At 49.5% G+C, this 18,446-nt stretch overlaps 1 protein-coding gene and 1 long non-coding RNA gene across 3 annotated transcripts in view; both read left to right on the top strand.

The window, feature by feature from the left end:
- LOC130839873 (uncharacterized) overlaps nucleotides 1-18,446 on the top strand; it is a 69,790-nt gene that overhangs the window by 28,828 nt on the left and 22,516 nt on the right. Inside the window, exon 3 of one of the 2 annotated variants that reach the window (XR_009049918.1) lies at nucleotides 11,061-11,345. The exons of the other annotated variant lie outside the window; for it this stretch is intronic. This is a non-coding gene — a long non-coding RNA (uncharacterized LOC130839873). Of the gene's footprint in view, nucleotides 1-11,060; nucleotides 11,346-18,446 lie in introns of those variants that run through there. 2 annotated transcript variants of the gene reach the window in all.
- EPOP (elongin BC and polycomb repressive complex 2 associated protein) lies at nucleotides 9,383-11,067 on the top strand. Its single transcript, XM_057714492.1, has one exon. The coding sequence runs from the start codon at nucleotides 9,821-9,823 to the stop codon at nucleotides 10,958-10,960; it is 1,140 nt and encodes a 379-aa protein (XP_057570475.1). The 5' UTR covers nucleotides 9,383-9,820; the 3' UTR covers nucleotides 10,961-11,067.

Below are 18,446 nucleotides of genomic sequence, written 5' to 3'. Positions count from 1 at the left end.
AGTGGTTAAGAATCTACCTGCCAACCCACCTCCTAGATTAATGGAAGTAAAATCAAAAATAAACAAATGGGACCTAATGAAACTTTAAAGCTTTTGCACAGCAAAAGAAACCATAAACAAGACAAGAAGACAACCCTCAGAATGGGAGAAAATATTTGCCAATGAAGCAACGGACAAAGGATTAATCTCCAAAAGATACAAGCAGCTCATGCAGCTTAATACCAAAAAAACAAATAACCCAATACACAAATGGGCAGAAGGCCTAAGTAGACATTTCTCCAAAGAAGACATGCAGATGGCTAACAAACACATGAAAAGATGCTCAACATCACTAATCATTAGAGAAATGCAAGTCAAAGCCACAATGAGGTATCACCTCACACCAGTCAGAATGGCTATCATCAAAACATCTAGAAACAATAAATGCTGGAGAGGGTGTGGAGAAAAGGGAACACTCCTGTACTGTTGGTGGGAATGTAAATTGGTACAGCCACTATGGAAAACAGTATGGAGGTTCCTTAAAAAACTAAAAATAGAACTACTATATGACCCAGCAATCCCACTACTGGGAATATACCCAGAGAAAACCATAATCCAAAAAGAAACACATACCATAATATTCACTGCAGCACTATTTATAATAGCCAGGACATGGAAGCAACCTAAATGCCCCTCAACAGATGAATGGATAAAGAAGATGTGACACATATATACAATGGAATATTACTCAGCCATAAAAAGGAATGAAACTGAGTTATTTGTAGTGAGGTGGATGGACCTAGAGTCTGTCATACAGAGTGAAATAAGCCAGAAAGAGAAAAACAAATACTGTATGCTAACTCATATATATGCAATCTAAAAAAAAGATACTGATGAACCCAGTGACCGGGCAAAAATAAAGATGCAGATGTAGAGAGCGAACTTGAGGTCACAGGGCTGGGGGGTGGGTGCTGTAAAGGGGAAGCTGGGACGAAGTAAGAGAGTAGCATTGACATATATACACTACCAACTGTAAAATAGATAGCTAGTGGGAAGCTGCTGCATAGCACAGGGAGATCAACTTGATGATGGGTGATGAGTTAGAGGGCTGGGATAGGGAAGTAGTCATGAGAGGGAGGGGATATGGGGATATATGTGTAGATGCAGCTGATTCATGCATGTTGTTGTACAGCAAAAACTGGCACAACAGTGTAAGCAATTATATTCCAATAATAAAAAGATATAAATTACCAATAAAAAAAAAAAAGAATCTGCCTGCCAATGCAGGGGACACGGGTTCAATCCCTGCTCCATGAAGATCCCACGTGCCACGGAGCAACTAAGCCTGTGTACCACAACTATTGAGCCTACGCTCTAGAGCCCGTGAGTCACAACTATTGAGCCCGTGTGCCACAACTACTGAAGCCCATGCGCCTAGAGCCCGTGCTCTGCAACAAGAGAAGACACCGTGAGACATTTTAAATTAACTACAACTAAAAAAGTTTTTAAATAATTACTAACATAATTATTCATCTAGGTAATAGGTATACAGGGGTTCGTTTTATACTATTCCCTACTTCTCTTTAGGTTGAAATATGCATTATTAAAAAGATTTTTAAGAATGTATTTGTGGGACTTCCCTGGTGGTCCAGTGGTAAAGAATTCGCCTTCCAATGCAGGGGACGCAGGTCGATCCCTAGTCAGGGAACTAAGATCCCACATGCTGTGAGGCAACTAAGCCCAGTGCCACAACTACAGAGCCCACGTGGCCTGGAGCATGTGAGCCACAACTAGAGAAGAGAAAACCCACGTGCCACAACTAGAGAGAAGCCCACGCGCCACAATGAAGAGCTTGCCCGCTGCAAAGAAATATTCCGCATGTCTCAATGAAGATCCCGTGTACTGCAACTAAGACCTGATGCAGCCAGAAAAAAAAAAGTATTTGAGTGCCAATTATGTGCTAGTCACTGAGCTAAGGCAAAATCTAATGTGGCCCCTGAAACATAGAGTGTGGTATGTTTCAAGGGGAGAGGTAAATAATCTGCTAATCATACTAAGAATGGACAGTGACAAGCAGATGAGAATGCTTTGAAGAAAAAGGCACACGGGTCTTTTTTTTTTAAATTAATTTATTTATTTGGCTGCGCAGGCTCTTTAGTTGCAGCATGTGGGCTCTTAGTTGTGGCATGAGGGATCTAGTTCCCTGGCCAGGGATCAAACTCAGACCCCCACCATTGGGAGTGCAGAGTCTTAACCGCTGGACCACCAGGGAAGTCCCAGATACACAGGTCTCGAGGAGGGATGATGGTGGAAGCTGACCTGGTCACACAGTCTGGAGGGGTGGGGAACAGCTTTCTCCCAGGAAGGAATGAATCAGTGGAGCTCTGAATAGAAGCAGGCATGGGATGTAATGACCACGTGACTGACTGAGGCATTGGCTGGAGGTGACAGGGTGATGCCTGGGTTTCTGGCTGTGGGAGGAGGTGGATGGAGGAGCCACACATTGGAACAGGTTTCCCTGAAAGCAGAACATGTGGCAGAGGAGGCTGATGGTTTGAGATAGGTTGGGTTTGTGGGGCTTTTGAAATGCCTGAGGTGGAGGCCAAGAGGGCACAGGGTGTCTTGGTCAGAGCCGAGAGGCTGGATGGTACCTGCACAGCAGACACAGAAGAGTGTCCCAAGAGAGAAGAGGGAAGTTCTGGATGAGCCTTAAGGAAACCTGACCTTTGCTTGGGCTGAGGAGGGAAGAATGAGGCCAAGAGGGAGCAGCTAGTGAGGCGGGAGGACACCAGGAAAGTGAGGTGCCCAGAAGGCGAGAGACTAGAAAGTTCCTAGAAAGAGGAAGTGGCCAGTCATGCGGGATACTGTTGAGAGGTCAAGACGGGAGGGCTGACGAGAGCCTGCCAGTTTTAATGAGATGGAGGCCACTGGAACCACAACAGGAGCTATTTCGGTGGCAGGTGGGGGTGGAAGCAGATGGAAGTGGGTTGAGGAGGAAGTGGGAAGTGTGAAAAGGAAGACAGTGTGTAGACAGCTCTTGGGGGAAGTTTGGCTGTGAAGGGGAGAAGAGAGGGATGGTGCTAGAGCCTGTGGGGTCAAGGGAAGATTTGGCTTTTTAATAGGCGAGACATGCTGATGGGGTTGGCAAGAGAAATAATAAGCGATGACTCTCAGAGGGCAGATGGCACAGGACCAATGCCAGGGCCGCCTCTACTTAGCAGGAGAGAAAGATGTTGACGGCTGGTAGTTGGCAGCACACAGGCAGGCACTTGCTTGCCTATGTTTCTTGCTCATTACCGTTTCCTCAGCTGGAATTCTTCTCCCATGCCTCCTCTGAGTACTTCTGTCCATCCTTCAGAGCCTAAGAGGAAGATTACCTTCTGTGATAAGACTTCCCGCTTTTACTGTCACCCTGCCTCTACTGTTCCAAGGACCATGGTCATCCTTCTATTGGTACTTCTCAGATTAGCCTAGAATGTCCATCTCTTCCGCCAGACTGTGTCCCCACTGTCTCTGAGTCCCCAGGGTCTGGTCTGTGGCTTGCTACAAGGGAGGTGCTCCGGGAATGTGGGGTGAATAGATAAATGAACTAACTACAGACATGCAGAGGAAGTAGAGCAGGAGGAGGGCAAACCCAGAGTAATCCCTGGCAGGTGGGGGTGTATGTATGTGTGGAGCAGGGATGGAAAAGGGAAGAAACAGGAGAAGGGGACAAGGCTAAGCTACTGCTAAGAGCACTTCATTTATCAAGGGCTTCTATGGACCGTGAGCTAAACATATGGGTTTCTCTTTTAATCCTCACAGTATCCCCAGGAGGAATGTTGTCTACTGGTATATTACCTGCCTTCCTTTAGTTTACTAGAATGTAAGCTCCTCGAGGTGGGGTGGGGTTTGTCTGTCTTGTTCACCACTGTGCCTCCAACATGACATAGATAAGGCTGTCAGATGAAACATAGATTGTTCAGTTAAATTTGAATTACAGAGAAATAATTTTTTTAGTATAAGTATGTTCTGTATTTTTTGTGCTAAATTTGGCAATCCTATACATAATAGATGCTTAATAAATATTGTTGAATAAATGTTGCTTGATTAAATGACACTGTGGGATTGTGACCAGTAAATTCTAGACTGTGGGAAATATAGACGGTAGTGGGGTATCTTCAACGAATGAATAAGTTGCAAGGAGAAAATAAAAAGAGAAAAAAGGAGGAACTTATAGATTAAAAAGAGAATTAAGAGATATATCAACCACTTGAAACCCTTCCTTGGATCCTAATTCAAATAAGCTGAATAAATTGTAGAGAAAAAATATTTTAAAATAATTAGAAATTTGAACACTGACTGGCTCTTTGTTGAAGTTAAAGGATGACTTAACTGGTTAGGTTTGATAATAGCGTTGGGGTTATGTTTATTTTCAAGAGTCCTTATCTTGTAACAATATGTATTGAAATATTTCAGAATGAAATAATATGATATCTGGGATTTGCTTCAAGATAATATAGGGTATGTTCTCTATCTTAATTGTGGTTGGTGTGGATATATTCATTTGTGAAAACTATTCAGACTGTACACTTAAAATGTGCACTTTATTGTATGTAGATTGTGCCTCAGTAAAGTTGGTTTTTAAAAAATGGGAGTAGGGAAGAAAATGGATGAGGATAGGATGAAACAAGATTGGCCCTGAGTTGACATGTTTCCGAAGTTGAGCATTGGGTACCTGGAGGTTCATACACTCCTCTGTTTACTTTTGTATAGGTTTGAAAGTTTCCATAATAAACCATTTTTTAAAATTGCATGAAGGAAGATGCTTTTTCTATTTTATAGATGAGGAAACTAAGGCAGAGGTTAAGCAACTTGTCCCCAATCACACTGCTGGTAAAATGAGGAGTCTGGAATAAGAAGAGACCAATTTGAGTTCAGAACTTAAGCTATCAACCTCAGCAAATTTCCAGAGCAAAGCATGGCTGTTGGCTGAGGGATGATACAGCCCTCTTGGTTGGCACAGCCTGACTTAGGGAATTCTGGAAGCAAGATGGACAAAAATGTGGTGGCTGTGTTGTGGCGGGGCAAGAAATGGCTTCCCTCGTAGATTCATCAGCTCAGGGTAGACCCATGGTTATGAGCATGGCCTTGGGACCCAGCTGATTCTGATGCTTGCTAGCAGTGTGAACTTGGCAAGTCACTTAAAATCTCTGTCCCTCACTTGCCTCATCTGTAACATGGATATTAATAGACAGTTTGGCATTTTCTTTAAAAGTTAACCGTGAATTTACCCTATGGCCTTGTAATCCCACCCTTCACTATCTATTCAAGAGAAATGAAAAGCATGTCCACATAAAGACCTGTATGCCAAAGTTCATAACATTATTTATAATATTCAAAAAGTAGAAGCAAGCCAAATGTGATTGGATAAACAAAATGGGGTATATCCATACTATGGGCTACTTCAGCAATAAAAAGGAACAGACTACTAATATATGCTGCAACACTGATAAATCTCAACACATTATCTTTTTGTAAAAGAAGCCAGATGCAAAAGACCGCATATGGCCTTTCCATTTCTATGAAATGTCTAGAAAAGGCAGATCTATAGAGACAGAAAGTAGTTTAGTCACCTGGGGTAGAAACAGGGAGTTATTGCAAGTGGGGATGAGGGCTCCTCAGGAAATGTTCTAAAATCGAATTGTGCTGATGGTTGTATAACTCTGTAAATTTACTAAAAATCATTGACTTAGACACTTAAAATGGGTTCTGGATAGTATGTAAATTTTTAAAAATTAAAAGTATCTACCTCATAGGTTCTACCTCACACTGTCAGAATGAACAGCATTAAAAAGTCTACAAATAACAAATGCTGGAGAAGGTGTAGAGAAAAGGGTATCCTCCTATACTGTTGGTTGAAATATAAATTGGTGCAGCCACTATGGAAAACAGTATTGAGGTTCCTTAAAAAAACTAAAAATAGAGCTACCATATGATTCAGCAATCCCACTCCTGGGCATACATCCAGAGAAAACTATTATTCAGAAAGATACATGCACCCCAATGTTCACAGCAGCACTGTTTACAATAGCCAGGACATGGAAGCAACCTAAATGCCCATCAACAGATGAGTGGATAAAGAAGATGTGGTACATATATACAATGGAATATTACTCAGCTATAGAGAAGAATGAAATAATGCCATTTGCAGCAACATGGATGGACCTAGAAAGCATCATACTAAGTGAAATAAGTCAGAAAGAGAAAGACAAATACCATATGATATCACTTATATGTGGAATCTAAAATATGACACAAATGAACTTACAAAACAGAAACAGATTCGTAGACATAGAAAACAAACTTATGGTTACCAAAAGGGAAAGGAGGTGGAAGAGGGATAAATTAGGGGTATGGGATTAGCAGATGCAAACTACTATATATAAAATAAACATAAAGGTCCTACCATTTAGCACAGGGAACTATATTCAATATCGTGTAATAAACCATAATGAAAAAGACTATGAAAAAGAATATGCATATATATGTGTAACTGAATCACTTTGCTAAACACCAGAAACTAACACAACATTGTAAATCAGCAATACTTCAATGAAAAAAAAGTACCTAAAAAAAAAAGTACCTAATAGAATTATTATAGAGATTAAATAACATAAAGCTCTTAGAACAGAGACGGGAATGCCGTCAGTACTATAGAAATTATTATTGGGCTGGAGGACTAGGGCCAGTTCCCTGCTATGCCTTCTTCTGGGGAAAGTGGGCAGGTCCCCTGCTCCCAAATCCTTGAACTCAGGCCTTCTGGGTGAGACACAGACGGGCCACGGGAAGGGAAGCCTGGCTTTCAGGTCTCGAGGGGCCCTTCCTGTCCCTTATTCCGGAGGAGTCAGATGGGACCCAGCATCCAGTGTCATCCCTCTTTTTCTCCTCTGGGGAAGAGAGGTTTCTGCAAAGGGTGCTGCCTCCTCAACCCGCAGGCTGAGGACAGGGTCGAGTGTCCTCTACTGTAGGCAACGGGAATTGCAACAGCTGGGTCAGCCCGCTCTCATCGTTTCCACCCTCCTGACAACGTTGTGAGGAAACTGCTGTTGTGCCATTTCACTGATAGGGACATTGAGACTCAGAGCGTCCAGGTGATCTGCCCATGGTCGTGCAGCAGACACCTCCAGTCCAAGCCCTCTGACAGTGGAGGTTCAATGACTCTAGGTCCTTTCAGCTGGAGAGTTACACTAATCCCTACTGTTCGTATAGCGCTTCTGTGCCCACAAAGAGCTTTCACATCCGGGCTGTATTCTGGGGGGCCTGAATCAAGGAAGGGGAAAAAGGGAAAGTGGAGGTGGAGAGAATTCCTCCTTCAGGGAAGGACTCTCAGTAATAAACCCAATAAAGTCCCTAAACTCAGATTTGTGGGACTGGTGGCTTTCGGGGTGGGAGAAAGAGGAGCCCCTTTCTGCATTGTTATATAAGATTCATTCATTTATTCATGCCAAATGTTTTCAAGTGTTCTCTCCTTGTGTCAACACTGTGCTAGGCACGAGGATGCAAATGAGTGAGACTCTAGGAGGATAAAAGGAGTTTTCCAGTCTAGCTTCCCGCAGGTGGGGCCCAAGCCCACTCCCCAGGCATCTTAGCTGCAAAGAGTCTGGAGCAGAGTCGGACTGAAGCACATGCTCCCTGCCCCATAAGCAAATGAAATCTGGTACTACTGTCTCAGGGTGAAAGTTTTCAGCACTGTCCCCCAGAAGAGACAGCTGTGAAGGTCATTATGCTTCCAGAACTTTCCTCCCCTGTGTGTGTGAGGTTGGGGGGAGCAGAGCACTTGGCGCTCAGGAACCCTGGAGTCTAGACCTGGCAGGATCCCCCTTCATGACAACTTCCCTGAAGACTTCTGCAGTAGATTCTAGGGGGTGAGTATTTTGAGCAACAGAACACGACACCCCCTTGTTCCTCAAACCCTAGCCCCACCTCGGGGTCTTTACCTCTGGCCTCTGCAAAAGGGATGTAGGGAAGGCAAAGCTTCCTGATCCCTTTCCTCCCAAATGTTACGTGATGACATGTAGGGAAACAATACTTCTGTTGTCATCACCAGGAGGACCAGGGTGCAAGCTGCATTATTTGTCCTCTTACAGAAACCCTCTCTTACCTCTGCTCCAGAATAAGGTATTTCTCTCTGTGACCACCCCTCCCCACCCCCATACAAACACACTCTTACTCCATGTCATCATATCAATCTCTCTGTATATTTCATTCTGGCGATGGGAAGCAGCTATATTCCAATAACCTGATTTTTATTAAGAGAGAAATATTTTGGGGATTCATTCATTCACTTACAAATATATATTGAACACCTATTAAGGTGTTCTAGGCAGTGAGGATGCAGAAGTGATTAAGACAAAGTTTTCATCAGCTCAGTTCCAGACTAACGGGAGAGACAGACAACAAAGAAGAAATACATTCACAGATTTTCATATAATAGTAGGATCTCCAGAAACTAAATAAAGGTAAGAGGATGGAATGTGCTGAGTGCACATGGTCCTCCATTATCAGGCTTTTTACTGGAATTCACTTTTTCTTTGCTTTGCTCTCTGGGGGAGATGAGTGAGGGTTTGTGTGTCCCCTCCTCTGGTGTCAACCCATTTTGGCAGTTCAGGCCTGACGTGACAGAGTCTTGGGATTTGAGGGGGGCTGCAGAACCAGCACCTTAGAATTTGCTCCAGGGGCCATTTAGAAGCTAAGTCAAAAATGGAAACAGGTACTGAGAAAGTCTATTTATCGTCTTTCGTGGGTGTAGTAATACTCCTCCTCTCCGAATTTATCTCTTCCTATTTTTCATTTTGCACACACTCACTGAATTCCTAACTATTCATGTAACATTTTTTGAGCTCACTGTGTGCCAGGCACTGTTCTAGGCGACAGAACCAGAGAGGTAGGGAGCACTCTCTGCAGGCGGGAGTCCCTGCTGTGCAAAGCTTTCAAACAACCTCCTCTCATCTTTTCTTTCAACTTTGCCTTTGCGATTCACCTATGTTGATTCACGTTGCTCCAAGAGGGTAGATATGAACATTCCCATTTTACGGATGCGAAAACCATTACTGCTAAGGGAAAAATGAAGTGCTTTGCAGCGACTAAACACCAGAACGCCACCGCGCCACGTGCAGCGGCGCATTTCGCCAGTTGCGATCCCACCCGCGCACGCACCCTCCTTTCCTCCCTCCCAGCCGCCGCCGCGCCGGGTCCACGTGTGTGTGTCTGTGTGCGGAATGGGGACGGGGGCGGCGCCGCTGAAGGGGTGGGGTCCAGGCCAACGTCACAGGCAGTGTCGCCCAATCAGCGGCGGGCTCGCGGCCCCGGCGCTGGTATTGGGGCAGCGAGGGGGCAGTTCTCTATAACGCGGTCTCCGGGAGCCAGCGGGGAAGAAAGAAGCCGAGCGGGCGGAAGGCGCCCTCCCCGCCGCCTGGGCCCGGGCACCGGGTGCCGGGCCCGGGGTCCTTCCCGCCTCCCGCGGCCGCCGGCCGCTTTGTTTCCCCAGCCTCTGCGCTCTGGGCAACTCAAGAGGGGCTCCCGCCTGGGCTGCACAGGGATCGTGGCGGCAGGAAGGGCGGCCGACCGCGCCGGGACTCGCAGGGACCCAGGAGTCCGGCCGCCGGGAGGGCCGCGTGACGAGATCGAAGAGAGGGCCAGAGCTCCGCGGCCCAGGGGTGCGGGCCGGGGGCGCCCGTGAGCAGAGACCTCCCCGTCGAGGGGGGGCGATGTTCCCCTCGCCCGTGGGCTCTTCGGGCAGCCAGGGCATCCCGCCGCTGGGACCAGGGCCCCCGCCGTGGGCACCCCCCCGGGCGGTGCCATGGAGACTCTGTGCCCCGCTCCCCGCCTCGCAGTGCCGGCGTCCCCGCGAGGGTCGCCCTGCTCCCCCACACCCCGGAAGCCGCGTCGGGGGACCCAGGAGTTCTCTCCGCTGTGCCTGCGTGCCCTTGCCTTCTGCGCCCTTGCCAAACCCCGGGCGTCCTCTCTGGGCCTGGGGCCTGGAGAGCTGGCGCCGCGGGCCCCGGTGCTGCTGGGCCCTCACGCCCCCCTGTGCACCGGCGGCTGGGCCCCGGATGGCCTGAAGCACCTCGCGGGACAGGCCGGGCGGTCCAGCGATCCCAGCTCCCCGGCCCGCCAGGATGCCGACGCCGCAGTGTGCCGGCGCCGCGGCGAGGAGGAAGAGGGCGGAGGCAGTTTCCCGCACTTCGGCGCTCGCTCCGGCGTACCTCCCGGCCGCTGCCCGGCGCCCCGGCGCCCTCGGGAATCTCCGACCAGCTCCGTCTCGGCTCCGCCTATGCCAGCCCGGGGTCTCGACTCCCAGCCTGGCCCCGCCGCCAGCCCGCATCAGGAACCAGGTTCCCGGCCTCCGCCGCCACCTGCGGGCCTCTCCTCTGAGCCCGCGGCGCCGGGGACCGCGCCAGAGCCGCCCCCGCCGGGCCAGACCGCCGCGGTCGATGAAACCCCCCCGAAGGCCGCCCCCGAGGCACCGGCCGCCAGTCCCTCGACGGCCGGCGAAGCTCCGGCCGCGCCCGGCGATCTCCGCCAGGAACATTTCGATCGTCTGATCCGCCGCTCGAAACTTTGGTGTTACGCGAAGGGCTTCGCCCTCGACACTCCGAGTTTGCGCCGGGGGCCCGAGCGGCCCCCAGCCAAAGGGCCCGCCCGGGGAGCCGCCAAGAAACGCCGGCGACCCGCGCCCCCCCAACGCAGCGCGCAGCCCCGCCGCCCTGCACCGACGCTCCCCACCACCAGCACCTTCAGCCTCCTCGACTGCTTCCCCTGCCCCCCGGCCCTGGTGGTAGGGGAGGACGGAGACTTAGGGCCGGCCTCTTCGCTTCGCCTCCAGGGAGACTCTAAGCCCCCGCCTGCCCACCCGCTGTGGAGGTGGCAGATAGGGGGTCCCGCTGTCCCTGAGCCCCCTGGCCTCAAGTTCTGGGGGGTCAACCTGGAGCAACTCTGAGCGTGAGACCTCTTCTGCCAAGGGGGAAAAGTGGGGGCCACAGCCAAACTGCGGGGTCGAGGACGGAGCCTCATTTCTCACCTTTGCCTGTCCTCTTTAGGTTTTATGGGCTGCGGTCAGAGGGACCTCAGATGACAGTGATCTTCAAGCACCTAACTGGTTGGGGTGACACCCCCTCCCCCTCATCCTTCGGAGACGAACCAAGGGAGAAAGCTTAACCGAAAAAGGCTTAAAGACATAGATTCCAATCTCTCCCCTCTTCCATTTCGGATCTTTGGGGGCAGGGCCTTCACCCTAGGGGGAGCCGAGGAGGCTACAGCTCAAAGACAAGGGGCAAAAAAGAGGGAGAGAGACCTTGGTGATGGACAAACCGGTTGTTTCTGTGGGCCAGCCTGGGGATTGGGGGGGGGGGGGGGGGTGCTGGGGTGGGGGTGGGGAGGTGATTGGCAGCTCCCTGGGGGCATCCCAGGCCTTTAACCCTTCACTCCCCTCAAGCCTTCCCTAGTCTCCTAGCACCACTGCAGCCTTCATGGGGGAGGGAGCAGCTTAGGCAAGGGGAAGATTACCCCCTTCCGGTTCTTTTCCTAGGGACCCCCAAGTCAAGTGACCCCTAGTTACTGATCTTCACTCTCAGCCACCAACCTTTTCCCTTTGTCCAGTTTTGGAGTTACCCTCTTCAATATTACCCGTTTGCTTTCAGGTTATAAGGTCTGATAGGTAAAAAAGGACTCGCCCTCACCCCCATAAGTCAGCCCCCTCCCCCGGTTTACTCCTCATTTGAGGAGGCACAGGGCTGAGGGACCTCCTCCCCTTCAAAAGTGCAGACTTTGCCTGGGGAAGGGGCCAGAGACCATCCCAGGGAAAGTAATGGAAGGTGGAAGTAATCAATAAAATCAGACCAAACAAGTTGCCTTCCCAGGTCCTCTCCACTTGAAGGTAGAGGGCAGGCCTGGGTCCATGCTTTGGACACCCAAACTCAGCCCCCTTCAAGGCTAGAAACAAGACAAGCTGCTCCTTGGGGAGAGGGTAAATGAAAGGGCTCTTGGCCTAACCCCAAGGTCCAGTGGGGTTTGAAGGTGCACAGTTTGGGTTTGGATGGGAACTGGGCTGAGGAACCTTTAGCATCCTCCCCCCACCCAACTTCAGGCAGTTTAGGAGTTGTCAGGGACCTGATGGATCCGAAAGGGGCAGGGCCAGGGGATTAGTTTTGAGGTCAGAAGTTCTGTTTTCCTGGGGGAGGGGAGCGAGTCAGAGGGGAGTGGAATTGCTTTCTCCTCCACCCAGGTGAGGTCTGGGGAGTTTAGCTCTTAGGGACATTCCAAGTTTAGGTGTGAGGGGAACCTGGGGGTTGCCGACCTGCACAACAACTGCGGGACCCAGTGACCCTTCTGCCCATACTAGTGAATATCGTCCCCTTTTCCCCAGGACAGGACAAGGGAGGAACAATTCCCACATGTGATCCTGGGGAAGGACTTGTCTCCTTTTCTGTGAAAATGCTTTGTAAAAAGTTGTTAATGTTTGCATAGAGCAGATTCTTGAGAAAAACTGTTTTGAAGCACAAAAGTTTTGTTTGTTTTAAAAGCTGTCTCTTTGAATTTTTCTTTTGCTGAGGGTGGGGGTGGGGTGGGTGGGGGTGGGCTGGGCACTGCTCTCTTTCTCCTCAACATCTGGCCTTTATGAACCCTGCTGACCTCCCCTCCCCCTCCAGCTGTGTTATGGGGAGGAGGGAGGAGGGTGGGGGAGTGCCTTCCATTCCCCTGCTTCAGGGGTATCCATCTTATCTTGCCCCCCAAGAATGGGGAAGGCCGAAGAAGAAGGCAGACATGAGGGGTGGGGAGAGAGTCGCTGAGAAGAGAGGGCGAGGTTTGCAAGGAGAAATTCAGAAAGACAGACTCCTGTTTTTAAAGAGCTCCTTGCTTTTGGTTGGGTCAGTTTTGGCCCGTTCGACGAGCCTGGGCGGGATGGCGTGAGCTCTGGGTGAAGGAGAGGAGTGGTGGGTCATGAAATACCCTTCTGGGACTCTTCCTTCTTCTCTGAGGAGTGGGAGGGGATGCAGTTCCTTTGGCTTCCCTCCTCCTTCAAGTCAAAGTATTAATCCTCAACCCGGAAGGGGGCTGGGCAGTGAGTTAAAAAAAAACACACCTATTGGCCAGACCTGGAACTCCTCTCCTTGCTGAATGGTTTAATTTGGAGAATCTTAGGGCTGGAGGTGTCCCTAGAATCTTTCTACTCATTTTACAGAATAGGGAACTATATTAGTTTCTCAGCGCTGCCACAGCAAACTGCTAACACCCTGGTGGCTTGAAACAGCAGAAATTTATTCTCTCACAGTTCTGGAGGCTAGAACTCTGAAATCAAGGTGACTGCAGGGCTGTGGTCCCTCCAGAGGCTCTAGGGGAGAATCCCTTGCCTCCCTCCAGCTTCTGGTGGCTCCAGGTATCCTTGCGTTGTGGCTGCCTTACTCTGATCTCTGCTTCCGACTTCACGTGGCCTTCCCCTCTTCTGTCTCCTATAAGGACACTTGTCATTAGATTTAGGGCCCACGTGGATAATCCAGGATGATCTCATCTTAACAACCTTAATTTAATTACATCTGCAAAGACCTTTCTCCAAATAAGTCACATTCGCAGGTTCTGGGGGCAGTGGAGTTAGGGAGGGGACTTCTCTTTTTGGGTGCCACCATTCAGCCCACTACAGAAACTAAGTCCCAGGATGGAGGAACTTGCTCAGACTTCCTGGGGGAAGGAAGCATGTACTGTGGTGTGCTGCGTGGGTGTGGGGTACAGCCCCTCTTGAGCTGGGGCCACAAGCCTCCCTGAGTTGGAGCAGCCTGGGGAAAGGTAGAGTTGGACCCCTTGCTTTCCTCAGGCTGACTCCAGGATGCCGGGACTCTCTCTCCTAACACTTACGGAGGCAGGGTAGGGGGAATCCCCCCAGGAGGGTCCGGAGGAAGCTCTCCCTGCCTCCCTGGTTTCCTCCACTCTGTGTGTCTCTCTCAGTGTTCCCAGCCCCTGATCCCAGATTCTCAGAGCATCCTCCTTCCATCCCTCCCTTCCCCCACCCTTCATGTCCTCCGAGGCTCTACCACTGGTCACTATGTTTTTGCCTGGATGTGGAGGTCGGACGATCTTAGGTTCTGTCTGGGTCTCTAAGTTCCCTTCCTGCGTTCTCAGTTCCTTTAGTCTCAGAGGGTCTCCACCTCTCAACACCTCTGGGACCAGGTGTCTGCCGCTCCTCATCAGGACCACCTGGGGACCCTGAGAGGGAGAGCCTCCTTAAGTTTTGTTCCCAATGCACCTCGCCTGCCTCCCCCTAATCCAGCTCTGCTCACCATCACTTTCCTCCTCCTGGGAGCCTCAGCTGCACCACACCCTCTGCCTCTTGCCTCTTAAATCTTGTGGCTTGACTTCTGCCCCCGAAACTGTTCTTTCCAGGGTCACCCATGACAACCCCCAACCACAAATCCAATGGTTGCCTCCCGGCCACCCTGACCCCTGAATCACTCCATGACCTGTGACACTGCTGGGTGTGCACCAGTGTCTCCTGGTTTTCTCTCCAAAGTTCCCTCTGTCTTCGGTGCCTCCTCATCTTCCTCTGTCCCGAGGAAGCTTTAAAAAGAGGCAGACCAATGATGTCCAAGTGGCGTCTACTCTCTGCCCCCATAACTCCCCACATGATTTCTTTTGTCTTCTCCCGTCTTCAGCTGGCACAGGCATAGGTAAATGACTCCCAAATGACTGTACCTGCCTCCTCTCCCTCCAGCCCAGCTCCTCCCCTGAACTTTGATGCCAAGTCTTCACAACTCACATTGTCCCTGTTGAAGACCCAGCTCGCTGTCTCAACCCCATGCTCACCTCAGTCCCTTCCTGGTCAAGTCCATATTCAAGGTATAGCTGTGCCTTTCTCCTTATCACCTCCCCAAGACTCAGCACCTTGAATTCTCCCCTGGGTTCTCCCACTTGACCTACTACTATCAATTTCTGAACCTCCCCCTTCTTCTAGTTTCACCAGTATCTCTTATTCTCTCCATCATGGTGCAACTCCCACGAGTCTGGTCTGGACTCTTGCAGTGCTACCTAACTAGTTTCTGGATCTCTGGTTTTTCTCTGACCACCCCCTAGGATCAGGTTACCTTCTTATTCAGTGGGTCCCCTGATTTTATTAAATGCAGCCTCCTTGGCCTGTCATTGGGGCCCTCTATGATTTGGACCTAACTCTCCTGTCCAGGCTTTCCCTGTTACTTCACTTTATATACCGTGTGGTCCATCACACCAGAATGCCCTTCCTTCCCAGGTCACCTACCCTTTCTCTGCCTTCATTCCCCATGTGAGATGCCATCTCCTCCGTGAAGTCTTCTTTGATTTCTGCGGTTGGATGTCATCTGTGTCACCACTAGACCCCCTTCACTCTTTTATGTCTGAGGGAGGGGTAGTGAAGTGTGGTGGAAGAATACAGGCTTTGGAGCCAAACACTCCCACTCCTCCTCTCCATGGAGAACCTGGGAAGCTAGTCAGGCTACCCTAAGGGAATCACCTTTCTGACCTAAGTTTTCATTTCATTGCTTTTGCCTTAACTGAGAGTCATTGACATGAAGCAGCCACTTGGAAATCATTAGTGCAAATGCAAAAACTTCCCGAGAAGACACTGTTCAGTGTGTCAAGTCCCCCTATGTATTTTCTTTACGATAAAAAATTAGGGTATTGATGATAGGGTTATAATCGGGTGTGATTTTCTTTCTTGCACCCCTCTACAGTCGTCTTGTATCTCTTGCTTCATTTTATTTAGGTCCTGATCCATGTCCTGTACACAGCAAGTGCCTAATGAATACTTGTCCAATGCAGAGTGCATATTTTAAAAGGCTTATTTAAAGGACTGCTCCCAGCTTGGCGAGTGGAACTTGGCCAGCATGAAGTTCTAGAGTTGTCCACTAGATGTTGCTGTCTGCTAGCGCCAGAAGGAGGATGGATGCAGGAGAAGGATGAGTGGGGAAGGGATAACTCTTCCAAGCAATTAAGCACCTCCCAGTGCTGGGGCTTGGGAAGAGGGATGTGTAAGACATGATCCCTGCACACAAGGAACTTAGCTGGGGGCTTTGCATACATTATTTTGCTTTTGTAACATTACATAGGTATTATTAGCTCTGTTTAATAATTGAGGAAATGGAAGCTCAGAGAGGTTAATCCACTTGCTTGAGGTGGCACAGCCAGTGGCAGAGCAGAGCTTAACTCTGGACTGTCTGTCTGGGTTTTCCCCTAATAGAGGTTATCGTAGCAAACACTTACATGGCTTGGGGCCAGGCACTGTTCTAAGGGCTTTACGTTTAGTCACTCATCTAATCCTCAGAACATGAAGTAGGTACTATAATAATCCCCATTTTGCAGATGAGGAAACTGAGGTATGGGAGGTTAAGCCCACACAACTACAGGATTGTGCCCTTAGAGTCTGTGCTCTTTTTTTAAAAATTTATTTATTTATTTAGGCTACATTGGGTCTTTGTTGCTGCACATGGGCTTTCTGTAGTTGCGGCAAGTGGGGGCGACTCTTCATTGCGGTGCATGGGCTTCTCATTGCAGTGGCTTATCCTGTTGTGGAGCATGGGCTCTAGGCACGCAGGCTTCAGCACAGTAGTTGTGACACATGGGCTTAGTTGCTCCACAGCATGTGGGGTCTTCCTGCACCAGGGATCGAACCCCTGTCCCCTGCATTGGCAGGCAGATTCTTAACCACTGCGCCACCAGGGAAGTCCCTAGAGTTGGTGCTTTTAATGACCACACTGCTGCCATGTTTGACCATCCCAGTAGCAACCAGTTACAGACCGGGGGTAGCCCCCCACCAATATTTGGAGACCACAGAGCTCTGTGCAAGAAACACAAAGACACAGAGCCTGCCCCTGAGGAGACTTTGGTTGCATGCGCAGACCCCTCCTCTGGATATGGGCTTTCCACAGATGTGCTTGGTGACTCCACCTAAATGGTTTATCCTCTCTGAGCTTCAGCCATCACCACCTAAAATCAAGGGACTCTGTACCAGGAAGTGACTGTCAGACACAAGAAGTCTGTTATCCATGATTTGTTGTGAAATTATAGCACTTAAAAAATAGAGGTAGGGACTTCCCTGGTGGCCCAGTGGTTGTGAGTCTGCCTGCTAATGCAGGGGACACGGGTTCAATCCCTGGTCTGGGAGGATTCCACATGGCTCGGAGCAACTAAGCTTGTGAGCCACAACTACTGAAGCTGCGCACCTAGAGCCCGTGCTCTGCAACAAGAGAAGCCACCACAATGAAGAACAGCCCCCACTCACCACAATTAGAGAAAGCCCATGCACAGCAACAAAGACCAACGCAGCCACAAAATAATAAATACAGCTAAAGTTTTCTTAAAAAAAAAAATTCCTACCTCTTCAATTTAAAAAAAGAGGTAAAGTTATCTACTTTAAAGCGCACAAAAAATCCAGCTTGATTAAAATTTACATATGGACATACCTGTGTGATCACCACCCAGGTCTAGGTGAGCAACATTTCCAGCCATCTGGGAAGCTTTGCCAGGACCACTCCCAGTCAATCCCCTCCAACCTCCCCCCCTGCCCCCAGATAAACACCACACTGCCTCAGTCACCACAGATTTCTTTTGCCTGTTTTTGACCTTGGTAGAAATGGAAGGTACTTTGGGAGTCTGGCTTCTTTTGTTCAACCTTATGCATCTGGGCTTCATCATGCTGTTGTGTGTACCAGTAGTTTACTCTTTTCATTGCCATGTAGTAGGGTTTCATTGTATGAATATTCTACAATTGATGTATTCTGTTGATGGATGTTTGGGTCATTTCCAGTTTTTAGCTTTGAGTATCAAGCTGTGTGGCACGCTTTTAAAGGAATTGGGAGGGGCAGTGAAGAAAGCTAACATTTACTCAGGCATTAACTGTCCTGGACAATGGGCTAAGGGCTAGAGATAAGAAATGACAAAACCCTCATATTTCCCTCCCCAGAGCTCACAGCTTAGTAAGGGAGAGAGACAAGTGAGCAGTCATAGGACAGCATGACCAGCCTGGAGATGGAGATTCGTGCGGCTGAGGGGACAATGGAGCAAGTCAGGAAGGAGTTATGTGAGTGGAGGCTTGAGAGGTAGGGAGGCGTTCGTGACTTGTGTGAGTGGGCCTCTTGAACAGATCCTATTGCCTGGAGCACAGGGCGCATGTGACAAGAGATGAGGGCAACAGTGAGAGCAGAATGGGCAGGGTCCCGACCCTCTTGTGGAGTGTGTGTGTGTGTGTGTGTGTGTGACCGGTCATCATCAATGATTACACAGCTGAGACTACGCTTGTGAAGCAGACAAGTGCGAGGGGCCAGGGGCTGTGCCAGGAGGGCTCACCCTGGTCAGGGAGAGCAGAAGAGGCTTCTCTGGGGAAATGATCCTTGAGATGAGCTTGGAATAACAACAAGGAGAGGGGAAGAGTGTTCCAGGCAGAGGGGACAGTGTGGGTAATGGTTCCT

This window comes from Hippopotamus amphibius, chromosome 17, assembly GCF_030028045.1.
Source record: "Hippopotamus amphibius kiboko isolate mHipAmp2 chromosome 17, mHipAmp2.hap2, whole genome shotgun sequence".
Taxonomy (NCBI): domain Eukaryota; kingdom Metazoa; phylum Chordata; class Mammalia; order Artiodactyla; family Hippopotamidae; genus Hippopotamus; species Hippopotamus amphibius.
This window is presented reverse-complemented; position numbering and strand designations above follow the sequence as displayed.

Coding starts and splice junctions, on each gene's coding strand:
- EPOP (XM_057714492.1), top strand. CDS start 9,821: ATGGAGACTCTGTGCCCCGCTCCCCGCCTCGCAGTGCCGGCGTCCCCG.